At 48.1% G+C, this 19,216-nt stretch overlaps 1 protein-coding gene across 2 annotated transcripts in view; it reads left to right on the forward strand.

Moving 5' to 3' along the window:
* The window catches only part of TMEM91 (transmembrane protein 91), a 266,695-nt gene that overhangs the window by 237,382 nt on the left and 10,097 nt on the right, over positions 1-19,216 (forward strand). For both annotated transcript variants that reach the window (XM_086936788.1, XM_086936787.1), the window contains exon 3: positions 3,266-3,409. In XM_086936788.1, the coding sequence (XP_086792914.1) occupies positions 3,266-3,409 (144 nt within the window). The remainder of the gene's footprint in view (positions 1-3,265; positions 3,410-19,216) is intronic.

Raw genomic sequence — 19,216 nt, forward strand, 5'->3', positions numbered from 1 at the left:
CCGTAGTCGAGTCTGCTAGTGACGAGGGCATGAGTGACGGTCTTTATGTGCTCAAGGGGGATCCATTTGAAGGTCTTACGTAAGAGGTGTAGGGTGTGGAAGCAGGCGGATGCGTTCGTGGTCCGTGGGTGTGGGTGGGCTTCCGAGCGCGGGGGCCACCAGGTGTCGGGCCCAAGATGAGTACTTCTGGTTTGTCAGTGTTGAATTGTAGGCAGCTGTTTTTCATCCATTTGGTGACGGCTTCCATGCCTTCTTGGAAGTTGTGTCTGGAGGTGTTGGGTTTGTTGGATAGGGAGAGGATGAGCTGGGTGTCCTCTGCGTACGACACAATGTTGAGTCTATAGGGTCTGACGATGGGTGTGAGCAGAGCCATGTAGACGTTCAAGAGTGTGGGGCTGAGGGAGGACCCCTGAGAGAGTCCGCAGGTGGTGGGTGTGGGGTCCGCGAGGAAAGGGGGGAGTCTGACCCGCTGCGTTCTGCCACACAGGAAGGAGTGGATCCGGTCAAGGGCCTTGTCCTGGATCCCTGCTTCGTGGAGTCTGCGTATTAGAGTGCGGAAAGAGACTGTGTCAAACACCGCTGAGAGGTCGAGGAGGATGAGGACTACTGTTTCTCTTCTGTCCAGTAGGGAGCGGTTGTCATCTGTTGCGGCGGGGAGGGCGGTTTCTGTGCTGTGTTTTTTTCTGAAGTCAGATTGTAAGGAGCCGAGGATGTTGTGCTCTTCAGTGAAGTTGGCGAGTTGGCTGTTGATGGCGTTCTCAATTACTTTCACTGGGAATGGGAGCAGAACGATTGGTCTGTAGTTTTTGAGGTCGGTGGGGTCAGCCATGGGCTTCTTCAGAGGGGGTTGATCTTGGCATGTTTCCAGTCATCGGGGAACGAGGCGTTGGTTGGGAAGCGGTTGATGGTGTGGCGGAGCATGGGTGCGATGGTGTTGGCGGCTCTGTTGAAGATGTGGTGGGGGCAGGGGTCCTTGGGGGACCGGAGTGGATTTACTTGATTGTCTTAAGAGGTGAGGGCTGTCTAGTTGTCAATCGTTGGCTTCAGGGTGTTGGGGGTGACTGGTGAGGGTTCAGTGTGTTGGTTGTCTTCATCAAAGTTGTCATAAATGTTCTTGATTTTGAGGTGGAAGAAGTTCCTGAGTTTGTCGCAGAGGTCTTGAGATGGAGGGATGTCGGTGGACTCGCTGGTGGGTTGGACGATCCCCTTGATAATGCTAAAGAGTTCTTTGCTGTTGTGTGCGTGTGTGGAGATTTTTCTTTAATTGCTTTTTATCTCATTTTCTGATGAGTTGGTGGTGGGCATTGGTGGTGCGTTTTAAGTCGTTGTGGGCGTCTGTGGATTTGGAGTTCCTCCAGGTCTTTTGGAGGCAGCGGCATGTGCATCTGGACTCTTGAAGTTCGGTGGTAAACCATCTGGCTTTCTAGGCATGAGCGTTGTTGTTTTTCTCGAGGGGGGCTATGGTGTTTGCTTTGTCGGAGATCCATCTGTGTCTGGGCTGCGGTGTTGGGGTCGTCGTCTTCCGCAATGGTTGGGGTGGAGCTGTAGAAGCTGACAAAGTTTTCAGAAGACGACCAGCCAGCGGTGGCTCCTCCGCTATGGCGGATGAGCTACCCCCCTGCCAGCATCTTCAAAAGTTGAAAAATAAAACGGTAATAAAATAAGTTTATTATCGTTTTATTTTTCAACTTCTACATGCTTTGTCCTGGGGGCAGGGCCATCGTGGGGCAGTCAGAAGAGGGAGTAGTGGGCAGCACTGCTATCAGTGCTCATGTGTGTTTGACCGGCCGTCTCAGGCTCACCAAACATACATGCACACTGAGCTGTCTCCAACCCAGCTGTGTTTCTGGGTTGGAGACAACAGGCAGAGGCTCCCAGTCTCACTGGGAGCGCAAATTATTGGCGCTCAGGCCAATCCACATGCATGAGAGCAGATCAAGGGTTGGCCGCAAGGAGGCTGGGAGCCTCTGCCTGCAGTGGAGCCAATAGAGGAGCAAAAGACTGGCAAAGCGGCGGGCTGCAGTCGGCAGGTAAGTTCTATTTTTTTCTTCTTTCTTTGTCGGCCCCACCCCTGCGCCCAACCCGCCCTGCCACTGTTCCCGAAGGCAGGCCACTACTACGACCAGCCAGCTTGAAATGATCATTCCAGAGAAAAACGCTGGTCAATTGAATCAAAGCAATGTTGCCCAACCCATTAAGATATTTCCTTGGGTAATAATTGTCCATGCCTAACACAGTTGGAAGTTATTAGCTCCGAGAAATTCTATTTACCCTCTCAAAGTCCTAATCAGCTGCTGTAATGTAGAACTTGTTGAATATGTTAGGCAATCACCCATGTAAAGAAAAATTACAGAGCCAAGCCTGGGCGATAGAGATTACTAAAACTCGCCTGAGAGAAATAGCATAAAGTTATTCCTGTTATCAAGATCTGAGGTATATATAGATAAAATACTTCTTACTGCTCTGAGCCATGTAAGAGTAGGAGGTGTATGAGCTCCTCCTAAATAATAGATTTGAGATCCTCATGTGAGGTGGCAAATTTTTCAAATGAGGTAGGACATTTCTCTTAAAGGAGCCATGCAGAGACGAGAAAAAAATCAAATCTCTTTGCTTAGTCCTGCATCACTAACAGTCACCAACAGTTGGCATTCTAAAATGTTCAGTTCTTGGATGTTGTCAGTTGGGATTCTGAGATCTTTTGTGACACCATTCACCAGATGACACTTTAAATCCAGTAGAGCACCATAGCAGCGACTGATAAAATTACATGGGACATTCAATTGTGGGACGGGGGTGGTAAATAACGATGTGTACTTTGCTGATTTGCCCTTGTACTCTTGACTTTAGTGTGTTGCTGTAAATGTACACATCTCTATCACTTCTATAAAATTCGAGACAAGCAATTGGACGGGAGAAATGCTGAAAGTAGGCAAAGTTGTGTTTGTTGTGTACCTGTAGGAGAGCCCCAGAATAGTCAGAAAGTAAATGAATAATAAATAAAAGTAGTAATTGTTAAATATGGATTTGTAAAGCATGCCAGAAAATAGGCTCCCTTTAAATATGTGTTTCAATGTTTATAACCACAAATGAACACGTTTAGTACAGACAACAGTTGGATCAGTCATTTTCTGTTTCAAAACCAAAGTATTTTCTACATAAAAAGAGGATCTCATTAGTGTCATGAAAGAACATTCTTATGATACATTATTGAATAACATGTGTCTTTTTCCCTTTTTCCATGGTTCCTCGTGCCGCCGCATCCCAGAACGACTCATCAAGCGAGAGTGACACCGACAGCGAGAGCAATTTTTCTATGATAATCCCTCAGGATTACCTGGGATTGTCTGTCTTCTCCATGCTCTGCTGCTTCTGGCCCTTAGGAATTGCTGCATTTTACTTGTCCCAGAAGGTAAGTAACGCTGCAATAAAAAATAATCGAGGCAATCACAGGGGTGGAGATGACTTTGAGAGAGTCCTGTTGTATCATATTTCTGTATCCCTACAAGCGGCACCTAGGCAGGGCTCAGTGCAAGGGGTGGAAAGAGCTGTTAGGCAGTTGCCAACAATAATTGATCTACTTTTGTGTTGTGTTAACACTTCTTCATCAAAAGCAGTCGCTGAGGAAGCATGGCTTAATTGAAATCAAAATGTCATTGTGCGACTTGGAGTAAGCAGTTATATGCACCAATCCCGCCCACATCATTCCCCAAACCTATCCGCGATGTCGATGCAGGCTCATGTGGACTATCAATAGAATTTAGGGAGAAGGAGCTGACGGTAAATTGGACAGTGAGAAGATTATTTACGGGCCTGTTGTTTGATTTTGACTGCATAGCATCTGTGTATCTGACAAAACGTGAATGCATAAGGAATTTTTCACAACTGCTGTTGATGCATTTAGGACAATATTTGAGCAGAAGGTGCAGGACACATTGTTATTATTGTTTAAAATATTTACCATTTTGGAAAACTTTCTGATGTTACCACTTTGCAGAAAACTTTGCAGCAGGTGTCAGTAGCAATTCAAACCAATTTGACTTTTAGCAAACATTATGAAACCTTCGCAATTCCACAAAATTACTATTTTCAGCTATGCAGACTATTCCCTATAGGAACAAATTTGCTAATCTCTGCGGAAAATGGAACAACCAAATGACGCCCCTTTTTGCTCACATTGTAGGATCTAAGGCCGGCAGGAGGAAATATTGTTAAACCTGGGCAGAAATAGAGATTAAACTGTGATAAATACAACAGAAAGAAACATGAGGTGTTCAGTTAATTAACACTGAACATAGAAAAAAGATGTTCACTGATGTGGACTGCCCAGTAGATTCCCTCAAAAGACGCCTTCTCAGGAAAACCAAATAGGTGAGGCAAGGTCACTTACATAGCATAGGTATACTAAAAATAAACATATAGGGGCATATTACCAAGGCAGGCGAAATGAAATTATCGCCGCTTTCAGCCGCAAAGCGGCGATAATTTCATCGCCCTATTAGCAAGCTGTCGCTAAAATCAGTTAGCGACAGCTTTTAGGTAATAGCGAGCGGTTTGGGGCCCGCTTTGAATGTCAGCGATATTTATCGCTAATGACATGCAAAGTGGGCGTAGCCAACCTGTTAGCGACTGAAAGCAGTCGCTAACATCGCTATCGCCTATAATCAACGCAAGCGTAGCGATTAAAACATTTGCACTAAGCGCAAATATCTCTGAACACTAGCGCCTGCTCAGACCACTTCTTAACCTGTATATCCAATGCGAGTAGGATATTCAGGTTAAGACCCTATTGGCGTTAATGCCTGAATATCTCTGGATTCCCAGCGATATTCACGCATTTCGCCGCTATCGCCGGATATTTTATCGCATTGGACATAAACGTTGCTAATAGCACGTTATCTCTGTGATAAAATCCGGCGATGCGCGGCGATAAAAAAAATTTCGCTAAGCTTATTTAGCGATAAATATCTCTAGTTGTTCATAATATGCCCCATAGGTTATAACACTCCTCCTTTCCTTTAAAGGAGCGTTGTCCAGCAATCGATATACAGAGGTTGAAAGTATGCAGATGGTCGCTGAAGAAGATCCATTTTTGAGCTCCAATGATTTCTGGAAAAGGCTCAGATCAGTGTTATTTTAGAGAGAAAATATCTCTTTAAATGTAACTCTGTAAGACAGTCACTTTTTAAAATTGTGTCTATTAAATGGAATTGGTGAATTCATCCTAGTACCCACACGCCGCGCACACACACACAAATATTTTTTTTAACTCAAAAAGTGCAGAGGCCCAAATATTTTCTCAAGAGCTCACAGTCGACGAATGCCAGAGTTGTGAAATACCAAGGATGACTATCTGTGATTCCAACTCATTCTTCTTTGTACTACCACAATCCACACTTCCTGTCGAATGTTCACACTTGTGCAGTTGTTTTTTCACCCCTGTTTGGCATTTCTTTCATTTACTCTGGATCAAAGTCTGTTGATGAAAAATAACTCTCTATCCATAAAAGAGTACCAGTGACCTACACACATTAAAACACACCACCAGCAAACATATATGCTTAATGTACTCTGCACCCACACTACTGATGATGATGCTCAACACAGAAAGTAGATTCAGCTTTGTCATAACAATCCTTGAGCTTTGTGAAGGTACTCGAGCCCAAAAGAGCTGTGAGGCCTTACTAATGGTAATGCAGCACCATTCAAGTCTCTGTTGATAAAACATAACATAATATATTTTTTATTTTTTGGTGGTTTTATGTAGTGTTAACTCGACCCAAAGGTATTGGAGCCCTTTACATGAGCATCAGTTACGTTACACAAGGACACGTTGGGCCTTATTTATGAAAAGTGACGCATCGCTGCGTGAAAACAGCGATGCGTCACTTTTCACTGCGCACTCCTTGCGACACCAATGATGCGTCATATTTAATGTATGTCGCATCATGTCGCAAGGAGTTACAGATACGTCAGTATTTCTGACGTATCTGTAAGCGCAAAAGTGACGCATTGCTGGAGTGTGTCACAAAAGTGACGCAACTCCAGCAATGCGTCCTTTCACATGGGGAAAGCCCCATGTGAAAGGGCTTGCGTCAGTCTTACGCCTGCTGTGAGGCAGGCGCAAGATTTTGACGCAACAGCGTCCTAAAAGTGACGCAGTGAAATCTCATAGATTTCACTGCGTCACTATTACGAGGCTTTTTGCGGGGGAACGCCCCCTCTGCATACATTATACCTGACGCAGGTATAATGTGGCGCAGGGGTTTAAAAAGTGACGCATCTACCTAGATGCGTCACTTTTTAAATATGGCGCAACAAGGCGCATGTTTTACGCCGCCGATGCGTCACAAAAAGTGACGCATCCGCAGCGCAAAACTGACGCAAGGCCTCATAAATGAGGCCCGTTCATTTTTGGTAGGCACGGATAGATTAAGTGATTTGCCCAGAATACGGAATGTTGAGCTAACTCCGAGGCTCGAACCTGGTTCTCCAGCTCCAAAGTCAGCAGCTCTGGCAAACTATCACAGTGGATCGGTGGGTTATTTATCTGCTAATAATATCTCGTATACTCTGAAGGTCATGTGTTGGAATTCAAGCAAGATCAGCAGCCTATCACCTTCTGAGGTCAATGAACTCAGGGGCGTATCACAGGCCCCGCATCCCCCGCAGTCCGGGGGGACCCCGAGCTGCAGGGGGGCCGAGCTGCAAGGTGCCCTCCACAGCACAGAACTCAGGCCCGAGCGCTCCGGAGAAAGTCCGGAGCGGGGCCCTCCCTGTACATTGCAGATGCGCTAAGCGCCCGCCGTCTCAGGATGCAGGCTGATGACTGACATGGAGATGCTGCCTGCTTTCAGGGTCATTGGGCGCAGGGAGGACTGGACTCGAGGAGTTTGGGCAGGTACATGCGAGTGTGCAGTGCCTTTGGACATTGGAATCAGTGCACAAGGGCCTACAATGCACCTTGAAACTGAGGCACGGGCGTTCCTTCCTGCCACACACGTGTGTTTTAAGGCTAGTGTATCTCGTCTCCCAGTTCATATTGCAGTCGAAAGTGGTGTTCCTTTTGCCCCCGTTACAGTTGGGAGCTGGTGTGGGTGAAACATGCTTCGCCAGTACATTATGTAACTGTCCCTGGATCATTTGAAGCAGGTGCGCCACAGTGGGATCACTGGATCCCTTGAAGAGGTTTGACAGAATCGCAACTGGATCACGTGAAGCAGGTGCACTACCTCGTTTGGGGTACAAGTCACACACACAAACGTGCATTTGCGGGCTCTACGAGATGGCACTGCACCAATTGCATTTGCGTGTTGCAACAGGTAATATTACTCGTTGTAAGTTGTTCCCCACACCTCACTACTGCTGCGTTTAAACACTGTAGGGAACTCGTCTCGCCAGTGCCACATTTAATCATACCCAACTCGCCGACCTCGGAAGGACAGCAGACCACATCGGCTGGCAGGGATTCAAACTCATGACCTGTGGACCCCTTCATATGTCATCGACCAGTGTTCAACTCACAGAGCCTTCCTACCACCTTACGTGCCTCGGTATCCACAATACGCATCTAGAGGCTGCACCACAAATGCCTGTGGCTGCATGCATGGCAACTCGAGAAGACGTTTCCTCGTCGCCATTGCAAGAAAAGTAACACCTGCACAGTTGTTCGTTTTCTAAAAATGATTCACATAGTTTGAATGAATCCTTGCTACAGCTGTGATGCCATTGAACCTTCTAGTTTGCCAGTGATATATGTATTTATTTATTTGCAGTAGTTATATAGCGCCGACCTAGCCCTCGGGGCATCCAAGCACTGTACATAAAACTGGAAAAAGAAATGTGAAACTTACATTGTTGAGAGGGTGGAAACGAGGATATAGGAAAACAGTCAGGGAGATAGATTAATATAGTTATAGAGCATCACCTAGCACAGAACAACCGTATGCGGTGCAGCCACACAACTTCTCATGACAAGACCACCGTTCGCATGCAGTGTGCCCCCGCACCATCTTGTGGCGCCCAGGGCCCACATGGCCTTTCAATACTGAATTCTGTGATGGGGCCATAAACAGATCTGAGACGTGTGAACGCTGCTTGCTGTGCGGGTTCATTTCGTGGAGCCAAGAAAGCTCGGAAGGGTGTGCTCATTACGATGTGAGATCAATAGTTCATGTTAATATGGGGAGCCATCAAAAAGTATTTACTGTGTGGGGGCATTGATGTGGGCTTTAAGTCTCCTTACTGAGTGAGATTGTTAATGCCACTTACTCTGTGAGACCATTACAGCTAATTACACCGTGGGCCTATAAAGCTAGTTACATGGTAAGGCCTTTAAAAGGTGAGGTATTCATTTTAGTTACTGTGCTAGGACATTAAATTGGGTTATTGAGTGGGCCGTTAAATACCATTACTGAATTGGACAGTTAATGCTAGTTCATGTGAGTGACTATTAAGGTACACTTTTTGCCTGTGGGCACTGATGAATTTGCCATTGAGACATGTACAACCTGAGATGTGTGATGCAAGTACAGCCTAGGACATGGGTATCTAGTTAGGTCGTAGAGGGACGGATCCTTTCCTAATAATTCTCATAGATTTGCATGATCTAATCAGTGAAACTTATTTGCCTGAAAAAGAAATCTGCATAGATGAGACCTCCTGGACCTATGTTGTATACACCTGATCAAAGACCACTCATGCTCTTGCTGGTTGTGACCATGAATGTTACTGCCTTCGCCATTGATGCATGTTGGAATCAGGGGAAAAGACAGTTTAGGAAACTTGAATCCTTGTACTACCAGGTGTAACAGATACATGTGGTTTACTTTATTCACAGCATCTTTCCTTTTGAGTTCATCTGAGTGTAAGTGTCACAGACGGGCAATGCTTTGTCTACTGAGATGTAAGGAAGATGCAAGATCATGCTTACACATCCAAAGTGTTTTAGTTGGGTCAATATTTTTTTCAATTGGCTGTTAGACCTGGCATCCTTGGCCTGATTTCCCCTGACTTTTTGCCTCTACCTCCTGTATTTTTGACTGTGCACTGGATTTCGGGTTTGCTGGTTTAGGTACTCTGGGCTCTTTACCACTGCTGATCAGTGCCAAAGTGCAAGTGCTCCCTGTGTAAACTGTAATTCTGATTGGTTATCCATGATTGGCATGTATGATTTACTGGTAAGTCCATAGTAAAGTGCACTGTATGTGCTCAGGGCCTGTAAATCAAATGCTATAAGTAGGCCTGCAGCACCAATTGTATCCCCCACACCAGTAGACCTTAACATTTGTCTCAGATCTACCACTGCAGTGTCTGCACGTGCAGTTTTTAACTGCCATGTCAACCTGGTAAGTGCACTCACTTGCCATGCCCTAACCTTCCTTTTTCTTACATATAAGTCACCCCTAAGGTAGACCCAAGGTACCCTCATTGGCAGGGTGGAATGCAGGGGCGTAACACAGGCCCTGCAGTGCAGGGGCTCCCCCAAGCTCCAATCAATCAATCAATCAATCAATCAATCAATGCATTTATATAGCGCACTACTCACCCGGAGGGTCTCAATGCGCTAGGGGAGGGGGGGTCGGCTACTGCTCGAACAGCCAGGTCTTGAGCTGTTTCCTGAAGGCAAGGTGGTCCTGGGTCAGGCGGAGGTGGGTCTGGAGGGAGTTCCAAGTCTTGGCGGCCAGGTAGGAGAAGGACCTTCCTCCTGTGGTGGCTCTTCGGATCCGGGGGACGGCGGCGAGGGCGTGGCTGGACGATCGAAGCTGGCGTGTGGGAGCGTAGAAGTTGAGGCGGCTGTTGAGGTATGCTGGTCCTTGGTTGTGCAGGGTTTTGTGTGCGTGGGTGAGGAGACGGAAGGTGATTCTCTTGTTGACCGGGAGCCAGTGCAGATCTCTCAGGTGTCCGGAGATGTGGCTGTGACGGGGGATGTCCAGGATGAGTCGTGCTGAGGCGTTCTGGATCCGCTGGAGTCTCTTCTGGAGTTTGGTGGTGGTTCACGCATAGAGGGAGTTGCCGTAGTCCAGACGGCTGGTGACGAGGGCCTGGGTGACCGTCTTCCTGGTCTCGGTGGGGATCCACCGGAAGATCTTACGTAGCATGCGCAGGATGTTGAAGCACGATGAGGAGACGGCGTTGACTTGTCTGGACATGGAGAGGGAGGAGTCCAGGATGAAGCCCAGGTTGCGTGCGTGGTCTGTTGGTTTGGGTGCGCTGCCCAGGGCGGGGGGCCACCAGGAGTCGTCCCAGGCGGAGGGTGAGGATCCCAGGATGAGGACTTCTGTCTTGTCCGAGTTCAGTTTCAGGCGGCTGTTCATCATCCACTTGGCTACTTCTGTCATCCCTTCGTGCAGGTTGGCTCTGGCGGTTGCGGGGTCGTTGGTGAGGGAGAGGATCAGCTGGGTGTCGTCGGCGTAAGAGATGATGTTGAGGTTGTGTTGGCGTGCGATGGCCGCAAGGGGGCTCATGTAGACGTTGAAGAGGGTTGGGCTGAGCGATAAGCCTTGAGGAACGCCGCAGATGACTTCGGTGGCTTCCAATCTGAACGGGGGAGGCGGACTTTCTGTGTCCTTCCGGCGAGGAATGAGATGATTCATTCCAGTGCCTTCTCCTAGATTCCGACGTTGCTGAGGCGCTGCACTAGGGTGCGGTGGCAGACAGTGTTGAAGGCCGCGGAGAGGTCCAGGAGGATGAGGGCCGCTGTTTCTCCGTTGTCGAGCAGGGCTCGGATGTCGTCGGTGGCTGCGATCAGGGCGGTCTCGGTGCTGTGGTTGGCCCGGAAGCCAGACTGCGAGAGGTCGAGGGATCCGTTCGTCTCGAGGAAGGCGGCCAGCTGCTTGTTGACGGTCTTCTCGATGACTTTTGCAGGAAACGGGAGCAGCGAGATGGGGCGGTAGTTCTTGAGGTCGGTGGGGTTGGCTGATGGCTTCTTTAGTAGGGCGCTGAGTTCGGCGTGCTTCCAGCTCTCCGGGAAGGTAGCGGTGTCGAAGGAGGTGTTGATGATGTCCCGCAGGTGGGGTGCGATGACAGCGTCGGCTTTGTTGAAGACGTGGTGAGGGCAGGGGTCGGTCAGAGATCCGGAGTGGATGGAGTTCATCGTGCGGATGGTGTCGTCGGTGCTGATCGGGGTCCAGGCGTGGAGGGTGGTGGTGGGGGGCGGTGGTTCAGTCGTGACGTGCGGCGGTTGGGTGCTGAAGCTGTTGTGTATGTCCGTGATCTTGTTGTGGAAGTAGGAGGCCAGGGAGTTGCAGAGGTCTTGTGAAGGGGTGATGTTGTTGTTTCCGGCGTTGGGGTTGGAGAGCTCTTTGACGATGTTGAAGAGTTCCTTGCTGTTGTGTGCGTTGTTGTCCAGTCGTTCCTTGAATGCAGACTTCTTGGTGGCGTGGATCAGTTGGTGGTGTTTTCGGGTGGCGAGCTTGAGGGCAGCCATGTTGTTCGGTGTTGGGTCTCTGCGCCAGGCTTTCTTGAGGTCTCGGCAGTTCTTCTTGGAGCTCTTGAGTTCGTCGGTGAACCATGGGGCTTTCTTGCTGCAGGGTCTGCTAGGCGGGGTCTTCAGAGGGGCGAGGTCGTCTGCGCAGTCGCTGATCCACTTTGCGAGGTTGGTGGCCGCCTGGCTTGGGTTCGTTGTGCCGGTGGGAGGGTTCATGCTCGGGGAAGTCGCGAGCTGGTCGGCTGTGATCTTGTTCCAGCTTCTGCGTGCAACCTGTTGCTGGCGGTGGTGGATCGTGGTCCTTCTGAAGCTGAAGTGGACGCAGCTGTGGTCCGTCCAGTGGAGTCCGGTGGCGTGGCTGAAGGCGATGTCCTTGCTGGATGAGAACACGGGGTCGAGAGTGTGTCCGGCATAGTGGGTGGGGGTGGTCACCAGCTGCTTGAGACCGAGGTTGGCGAGGTTGTCCAGCAGGGTGGTGGTGTTGCGGTCGTTCCAGGCCTCCACAGCACTTCACCTCGGCCGGAGAGCACCTGATAGAGTCCGGAGGGGTCCCCTCCAAGTACCTTGGAGGGGGACCCCCTCAATCTTCGTTACTCCACTGAATGAACTGTGTACCATTACATTTTCTCAAAAATGTACCTCGTATTTGAAGTATAAAAAAAATACAAACATGACAGCAATGAGAGCCATTTAAAAAGAACAATTTATTATTAACTGCAGATCCAGTCAACAATGTTGACTTGGATTTAAGATCAATTTATATGCAACACAACAGTGTCCATGTGGTCAAGGGCTTTTAAGGCAAGTGGAACGGGGCAAAAGAGCTCCAGCCATAATTAAGCTGTATGTAGAGTGGGTAAATGATGTGTAAAGGGCTAATTTCAATAACATGTATTAGCAAAATGTGTATCATATACAGGCATCAGAAAAGAAAATGTGTTGGCCTTTGACCTCAATTATATGTCATTATTTTATTTCATGTATTAACTGTTTGAGAGAGTCCATTCTGGAGAAAAAGTTTAAGGAAGAGAAAAGTGGGGAGTTGATGTCATTGCCTCATTTATTCACACAAGACTCTGGCCTAAATTTAATAACACTTTGCACCAGGTTTGTGTTTCTTTTGTATCGCAAATCCAACACAAGGCACCAGGTTTACCCCTTTTTCACTCAGAGCAGTGCAGCAGCCCCAAATGCTGCACTGCATGAAAAGGAGAGAGGAGGAGGGCACCAAATTTACTGAAATGTGGCACTGTCATCCCCTTGCCTTAGCGCCGGCGCTAAAATCAGCTGCCGTGCACCACAGAGACACCTTTGCGCCATGGTGCAAGGGTGTCTCCGTGACACTAGCATAGCTTTTGAACTGGAAGGGTACTTAAACCATTTTCCCTCTCTGTATGTGTGCTGTGCAGTGCAGCAAAAGTACAAAGTAAAAAAGGAGGGGGAAATGAAAGTATTTCTCCTTCCTTGCGCCTACTTCAAAAGGGTGCATTTTTCTGTTGCTAAACCCGGTCTACTTTATTTAATAAATTGAATTTAGCGTCAGAAACTTTGGGTCGTTGCATGGGAACGCCCATGCTCCACCCATGGTAAGTACTAAGTAATGCACCGTAATGCTGTATGCTGCTTTTCATTACTTTCACATTATTTCCAGTGCAAAACAAGTTTAGTGCTAGAAAGTAAATTGGAAAAAACAATATGCACCAATCTGCATCACTTTTGTGCTGCAAACACAGTGTAAAATCTTAGTAAATCTCCCCAAAGTGTTGTACCTGGATTTACAATCTCGAACAGTTACCAGAGTAACACAAAGTTGTGCTATGCTCTGCTTTGCGTTACTTTTCAACAAGGGGATGTTCCATGGTTCGCATATGGACGTTCCTATGCAACCACCTATGGGTTTTTATGCCAAAACCCTATCTACAAACATTCATGGACAGGGATTTGTGCCAAAACAATATGCCATCTCAAGACAGTTATAACAAGAAGAAATGTTTTTGTTCCTCCTACTTTGCATGCATGCTGCATTCTACAGCAGACGTACAAAGCAGAAAAAAGGTTAAAGGATAGTTTTAATACTGGAAGGGTTCCCTTCCAGTACAAAAAAGATTCCTTATAGGTTACACATACCCTTGCACTATGGTGCGAAGGTCTGTGTGTTAGCACATGGCACCCTAAAGTGCACCAGGCAGGGAGAGAGAAAAATAGCACCTCATCTTGGTAGACAAGATAATGTTCTGCTCTCTTCCTTTCAAACAAAGCAGCACAGCTACTTCAGTTGCTGCACTCTGTTGCGTGAATTTTTCGAACTCTGGATCTAAATTTACAATATTTATTTTTGTGCAATGTTAGAGAGATTTGGCATAGTTGTGAATAATTGAAGACCAAAACTAATCAGGGAGATTTCTATGCAAACACGGAGATGTAATAAAAATAATACAAAGCATACTTGTTTATAGCGCTTCTTTCTCTGTTTCTAAATACTCTAGATCAGAGGTCTTCAAACTTTTTTAGGTTGAGCCCCCCCAGCTGAATTTTTTTAGATGTTGGGCCCCCCCACCACCTGACAGAAATTTCTGGAATCTGGTACACTACATGATCGACTGCCACACGCATATTACGGACCATATCCGGCAAATAATGTTCAACACAACAAGAGTGTTTAGTAAACTGCAGGTTTGTGAGTGGGTGTGGTGAAATGACAGAGGCGTATTACACAGCTCAAAACATAATTTTCCAAGATAAAATATGCGCAAATTCTTTTTACTAGGATGCTTTGTTTTACACAGGACATAGATTAATAATAACACCACCAACATGAATGTGACGGGTGTGCCGGTGTTTAGCCACATTTAGACTATCAATCTGTGGGTGGATTTTTGCTACTTCATGAAATTATAAAGGACCCCCTGTAAAGTTTGTGGAACTCCTAGGACAGGGTAATACTACAATGCGGAAAAATTCCTAGGCAGTTACTGGAATTCAATATACATTAATCGTAACATAGCTAGATGAATGGGGGATAACCCAAACTCAGTGCGGACACATTTTTAAAACATCAAAGTTCTTTTATTGGGATTTTTTTTCTAAAAATGAGCACATAATAAAAAACACACAATACATGTATTCAACCACATTGATGTATGATACATTTGATACAATGTAATCACCATGAGTAACGATAGGTGAGTGGTTATTCACAAAAAGATAAATAAATCATACTAAGACATATACATGTGTAATGACAACATATATAAAAAACAGACAGAATAGCATCAAACTGATATGGTGTGGCTGGGTGATGAAAGTTCTGCATGGATTTTTGCTACTGCCATCCTCAGGTTGTGCTCCACATCCAGTCTTGAACGGTACTTAGTCTTTAATACCGCAAGTGCTGAGAACCCAATCTCACAAACTCCTTAATAAATAAATAAATAAATTGTAAGATGTAAAGCACCATGCATAAGTGAACTAAAGGGAGGATTGCTGTGATGAACCCACTATAGGGAACACATTATGGGTGTTTCATTAAGTGGAACTTAAAATATCAATCAATCAATCAGGAGTTTGTTAAAGCGCGACTACTCACCCGTAGGGTCTCAAGGCGCTAGGGGTGGGGTGGGGGGGACGGTGCAGGTTCCATTCCATCAAGGAGGGGGTCTGTCGAAGAGCTAGGTTTTGAGGTTTCTTGCGAAGATGGGGAGCGATGTTGTCTGTCTGAGGTGGAGCGGAAGGGCGTTCCATGCTTTGGCCGCGAGGAAGGAGAAGGAGCGGCCTACCAATCTGGTCTTTCTGGTGCGGGGGACCACGGCGTAGGAAAGCTGGGCTGATCGTAGGGTCCTTTGGGGTGCGTGGAATTTGAGTCGGCTGTTCAGGTATGCTGGTCCGGTGCCGTGGAGGGCCTTGTGTGCGTGGGTGAGCATCTTAAAGGTGATTCTCGCCTCGATGGGGAGCCAGTGGAGTGTGCGCAGGTGCTGGGAGATGTGGCAGTGTTTTGGCACGTTGAGGACCAGTCTTGCGGCGGCGTTCTGGATGTTCTGTAGCTTGCGGATGAGGTTTTTGTTTATTCCGGCGTAGAGTGCGTTGCCGTAGTCGAGTCTGCTGGTGACCAGGGCGTGAGTGACTGTCTTTCGGTGTTCGAGGGGGATCCATTTGAAGGTGTTAGAAAGGAGGCGGAGGGTGTGGAAGCAGGAACATGAGACAGAGTTGATCTGGCGGTCCATTTTGAGCTCGGAGTCCAGGATGATTCCCAGGTTGCGTGCGTGGTCTGTGGGGGTTGGCGGGTTTCCGAGGGCGGTGGGCCACCAGGTGTTGCTCCAGGCATCGGGGTTTGGGCCCATGATGAGTACTTCTGTTTTGTTGGTGTTTAGTTGTAGGCAGCTGTTTTTCATCCATTTGGCGACGGCTTCCATGCCTTCTCGAAAGTTGCATCCGGCGGTGTTGAGCTCGTTGGATAGGGAGAGGATGAGCTGGGTGTCGTCTGCATATGACACAATGTTGAGTCCATAGGTTCTGACGATGGGGCAAGTGGAGCCATGTAGACGTTGAAGAGCGTCGGGCTGAGGGAGGAGCCCTGGGGGACTCCGCAGGTGGTAGGTGTGGGGTCCGAGAGGAAAGGGGGGAGTCTGACCCGCTGCGTCCTGCCGGAGAGGAAGGAGCAGATCCAGTCGAGGGCCTTGTCCTGGATTCCTGCATTGTAGAGTCTGCGTATTAGGTTGCGGTGGGAGACTGTGTTGAACGCCGCTGATAGGTCGAGGAGGATGAGGGCTACTGTTTCTCCTTTGTCCAGTAAAGTGCGGATGTCGTCTGTTGCGGCGAGGAGGGCGGTTTCCGTACTGTGGTTTTTTTCTGAAGCCGGATTGGGAGAAGTCGAGGATGTTGTGTTCTTCAATGAATGTGGCGAGTTGGCTGTTGATGGCTTTCTCACTGACTTTCGCTGGGAACGGGAGCAGGGAGATGGGTCTGTAGTTTTTGAGGTCGGTGGGGTCTGCTGAGGGTTTCTTTAGGAGGGGGTTGACCTCGGCATGTTTCCAGTCGTCGGGGAACGAGGCGGTCGCCAGGGAGCGGTTGATGGTTTGGCGGAGCATGGGTGCGATGGTGTTGGCGGCTCTGTTGAAGATGTGGTGGGGGCAGGGATCCGTGGGGGCCCCTGAGTGGATTGACTTCATTGTCTTCAGTGTGTCTTCGGTGGTGAGGGCTGTCCAGTCATTAATCGCTGGTTTTCGGGTGTCGGGGTGGTTGGTTAGGGTTCAGTGTGTTGGTTGTCTTTTTCGAAGTTGTCGTAGATGCTCTTGATTTTGTGGTGGAAAAATATGCTGAGTTTGTCGCAGAGGTCTTGTGAGGGAAGGATGTCGGTAGACTCGCTGGTAGGTTGGCGAACTCCTTGATGATGCTGAAGAGTTCCTTGCTGTTGTGTGCGTGGGTGGAGATTCTGTCTTCAATCGCTTTTTTCCTCGTTTCTCTGATGAGTTGATGGTGGGCGCTGGTGGTGGCTCTGAAGTTGTTGTGGGCTTCTGTGGATTTGGTGTTTCTCCAGGCCTTTTCGAGGTGGCGGCATGTGCGCCTGGACTCTCGAAGTTCGGTGGTAAACCATCTGGCTTTCTTGGCACGGGTATTGTTGTTTTTCTTGAGGGGGGCTACGGTGTTGGTGCTGTCCGAGATCCATCTATGCAGGGTTCGGGCTGCGGTGTTGGGGTTGTCGTTTTCCGCGATGGTTGGGGTGGAGTTGTTGAGTGAGGAGGTGAGCTGGTCATCAGTGATTTTGGTCGAGTTTCTTTGTGGAAGCGGGTGCTGGTGTCTGTGGATGGTGGGTGTTCTAAAGGTGAAGTGGACGCAACGATGGTCGGTCCATGGGAGTTCGGTGGTGTGGCTGAAGGTGATGGAGTTTCCTGTAGTGAAGAGGAGTCGAGGGTGTGTCCTGCTGGGTGCGTGGGCTTGGTCACGATCTGGCGGAGTCCAATGTTGTGGAGGTTGTCCAGGAGGCATGTGGTGTTGGGGTCCAGTTGATTGTCGAGGTGGAAGTTGAGGTCTCCCAGCAGGGTGTAGTTGGTGGATGCGATGGCCTGTGGGGAGATAATGTCCGTGATGGAGTTGGCGAAGGGTCCACGGGGTCCAGGGGGTCGGTAGATGAGGGTTCCTCTGAGGGCGGCAGTGGGGCTGACCAGTATCTTGAAGTGAAGGTGTTCCATCAGTTCTGTGGACACGTCAGGGAGTGTGCTCAGGCGGAGGCTGGATTTGTGGACGATGGCGATTCCTCCTCCTGGGTGGGTGGGGCGGTCCTTCCTGGAGATCTTGTATCCTTGGGGGATGGCGATGGCGATGTCCGGTCCCGAGGTGGTGTTGGTCCAGGTTTCGGTGAAGAATGCTACGTCTGGGGTGGTGCTGTCAAGGAGGTCCCAGATTTCTGTGGCGTGTTTGTGGAGGGATCGGACGTTGAGGAGGGTGCATTGCAGGGTCTTTGGTTCGGTTGTGTTCTTGTGGGCGGGTTGTGCTGGATCTGTGTTCTTGGCGGTGCTACAGGTGTGCCGGCAGCGGTGGAGCCTGAATATGAAACCTGACTTTGCTTATGTGGGCTTTGCATTCAAGTAGCAGTTGGATGTCACACAAAATGTCATATGCATGATGTATAGATCCTACACATGAGCACACATAGAATACCGAATAGTAACACATAGGCAAGGGAGTAGCCAGACAATTTAAATACCTCCCACTCTGAACTACAGCTCTCATGGCACCAAGAAAGCAAAGTAAGTCATCACAACCCTCCCTATTTATCTTGTACATTCTGTCATCTATTAATTCTTTCACCATTCATTCTGTCCTTCCATCTGTGTCCCATCCGTATCCAAACCTTTTCAACCGTTTGCAAACCTATCTATCATCTATCCTTCCATCCATTATTTCACTCATCCATCCCGCCATCCACCCTTTCACTCATCCATCCATCATCCATCCATCCTTTCACCCAATCCATCCTTTTACTAATCCATCCATTCTTCCACCCATCCATCCATTCACTCCCACCCATCCATCCAACCATTTACCCTTTCACCCATCCAGCCATCCTTTCACTTACTCATCCATCCACCCAGTCACTCATCTGTACACCCATTCAACCTTTCACTCATCCATCCATCCATCCTTTCTTCCTGCTCTCCACCCTCCCTTTCACTCATGTATGCACTCTTTGACTCATCCATCTTTATGTTCTTCTTTTCACTCATCCATGCACACATTTGCCCATCCATTCTGCCAATCATTCATCCATGTTTTCCCTCATCCATCTATCCATCCTCCCTTTCTCTCTCAATTCCCCTTTCACTTAGCCACCCATCCTTCTATCCACCCTTCACCTATCCACCCACTCATCCATTTACTCATCCACTCATGAATCCATCCATTGAGCACTCATCCACCCTTTCACTCTTCTATCCATCCTTTTGTCCATCTACCCTCCTCACTCACTCATCCATCCTTACATCCACCCTTTCATTCATCTATCCATCTATCTATTCATTCATTCACCCTTTCACTTATATATACATCAGTCCATCCTTCATTTCTCTCATCCATCCACCCATTGACTCGTCCATCATCCACCGTTTCATTGATCCATCTACCATTTCACTGATCCATCCAACCTTTTACCCATCCATCTACCCTTCCACCCACACATACATCTATTTACCCTCATCCATCCTTCCACTCATGCATCCATCCACCCTTTCACTCATTATCCATCCAGCCATTCACTCATCTATCCATCCTTTCACTCATCCATCCACCCTTTTACCC

The sequence above is a fragment of the Lissotriton vulgaris genome, chromosome 9 (assembly GCF_964263255.1).
Source record: "Lissotriton vulgaris chromosome 9, aLisVul1.2, whole genome shotgun sequence".
Taxonomy (NCBI): Eukaryota; Metazoa; Chordata; class Amphibia; order Caudata; family Salamandridae; genus Lissotriton; species Lissotriton vulgaris.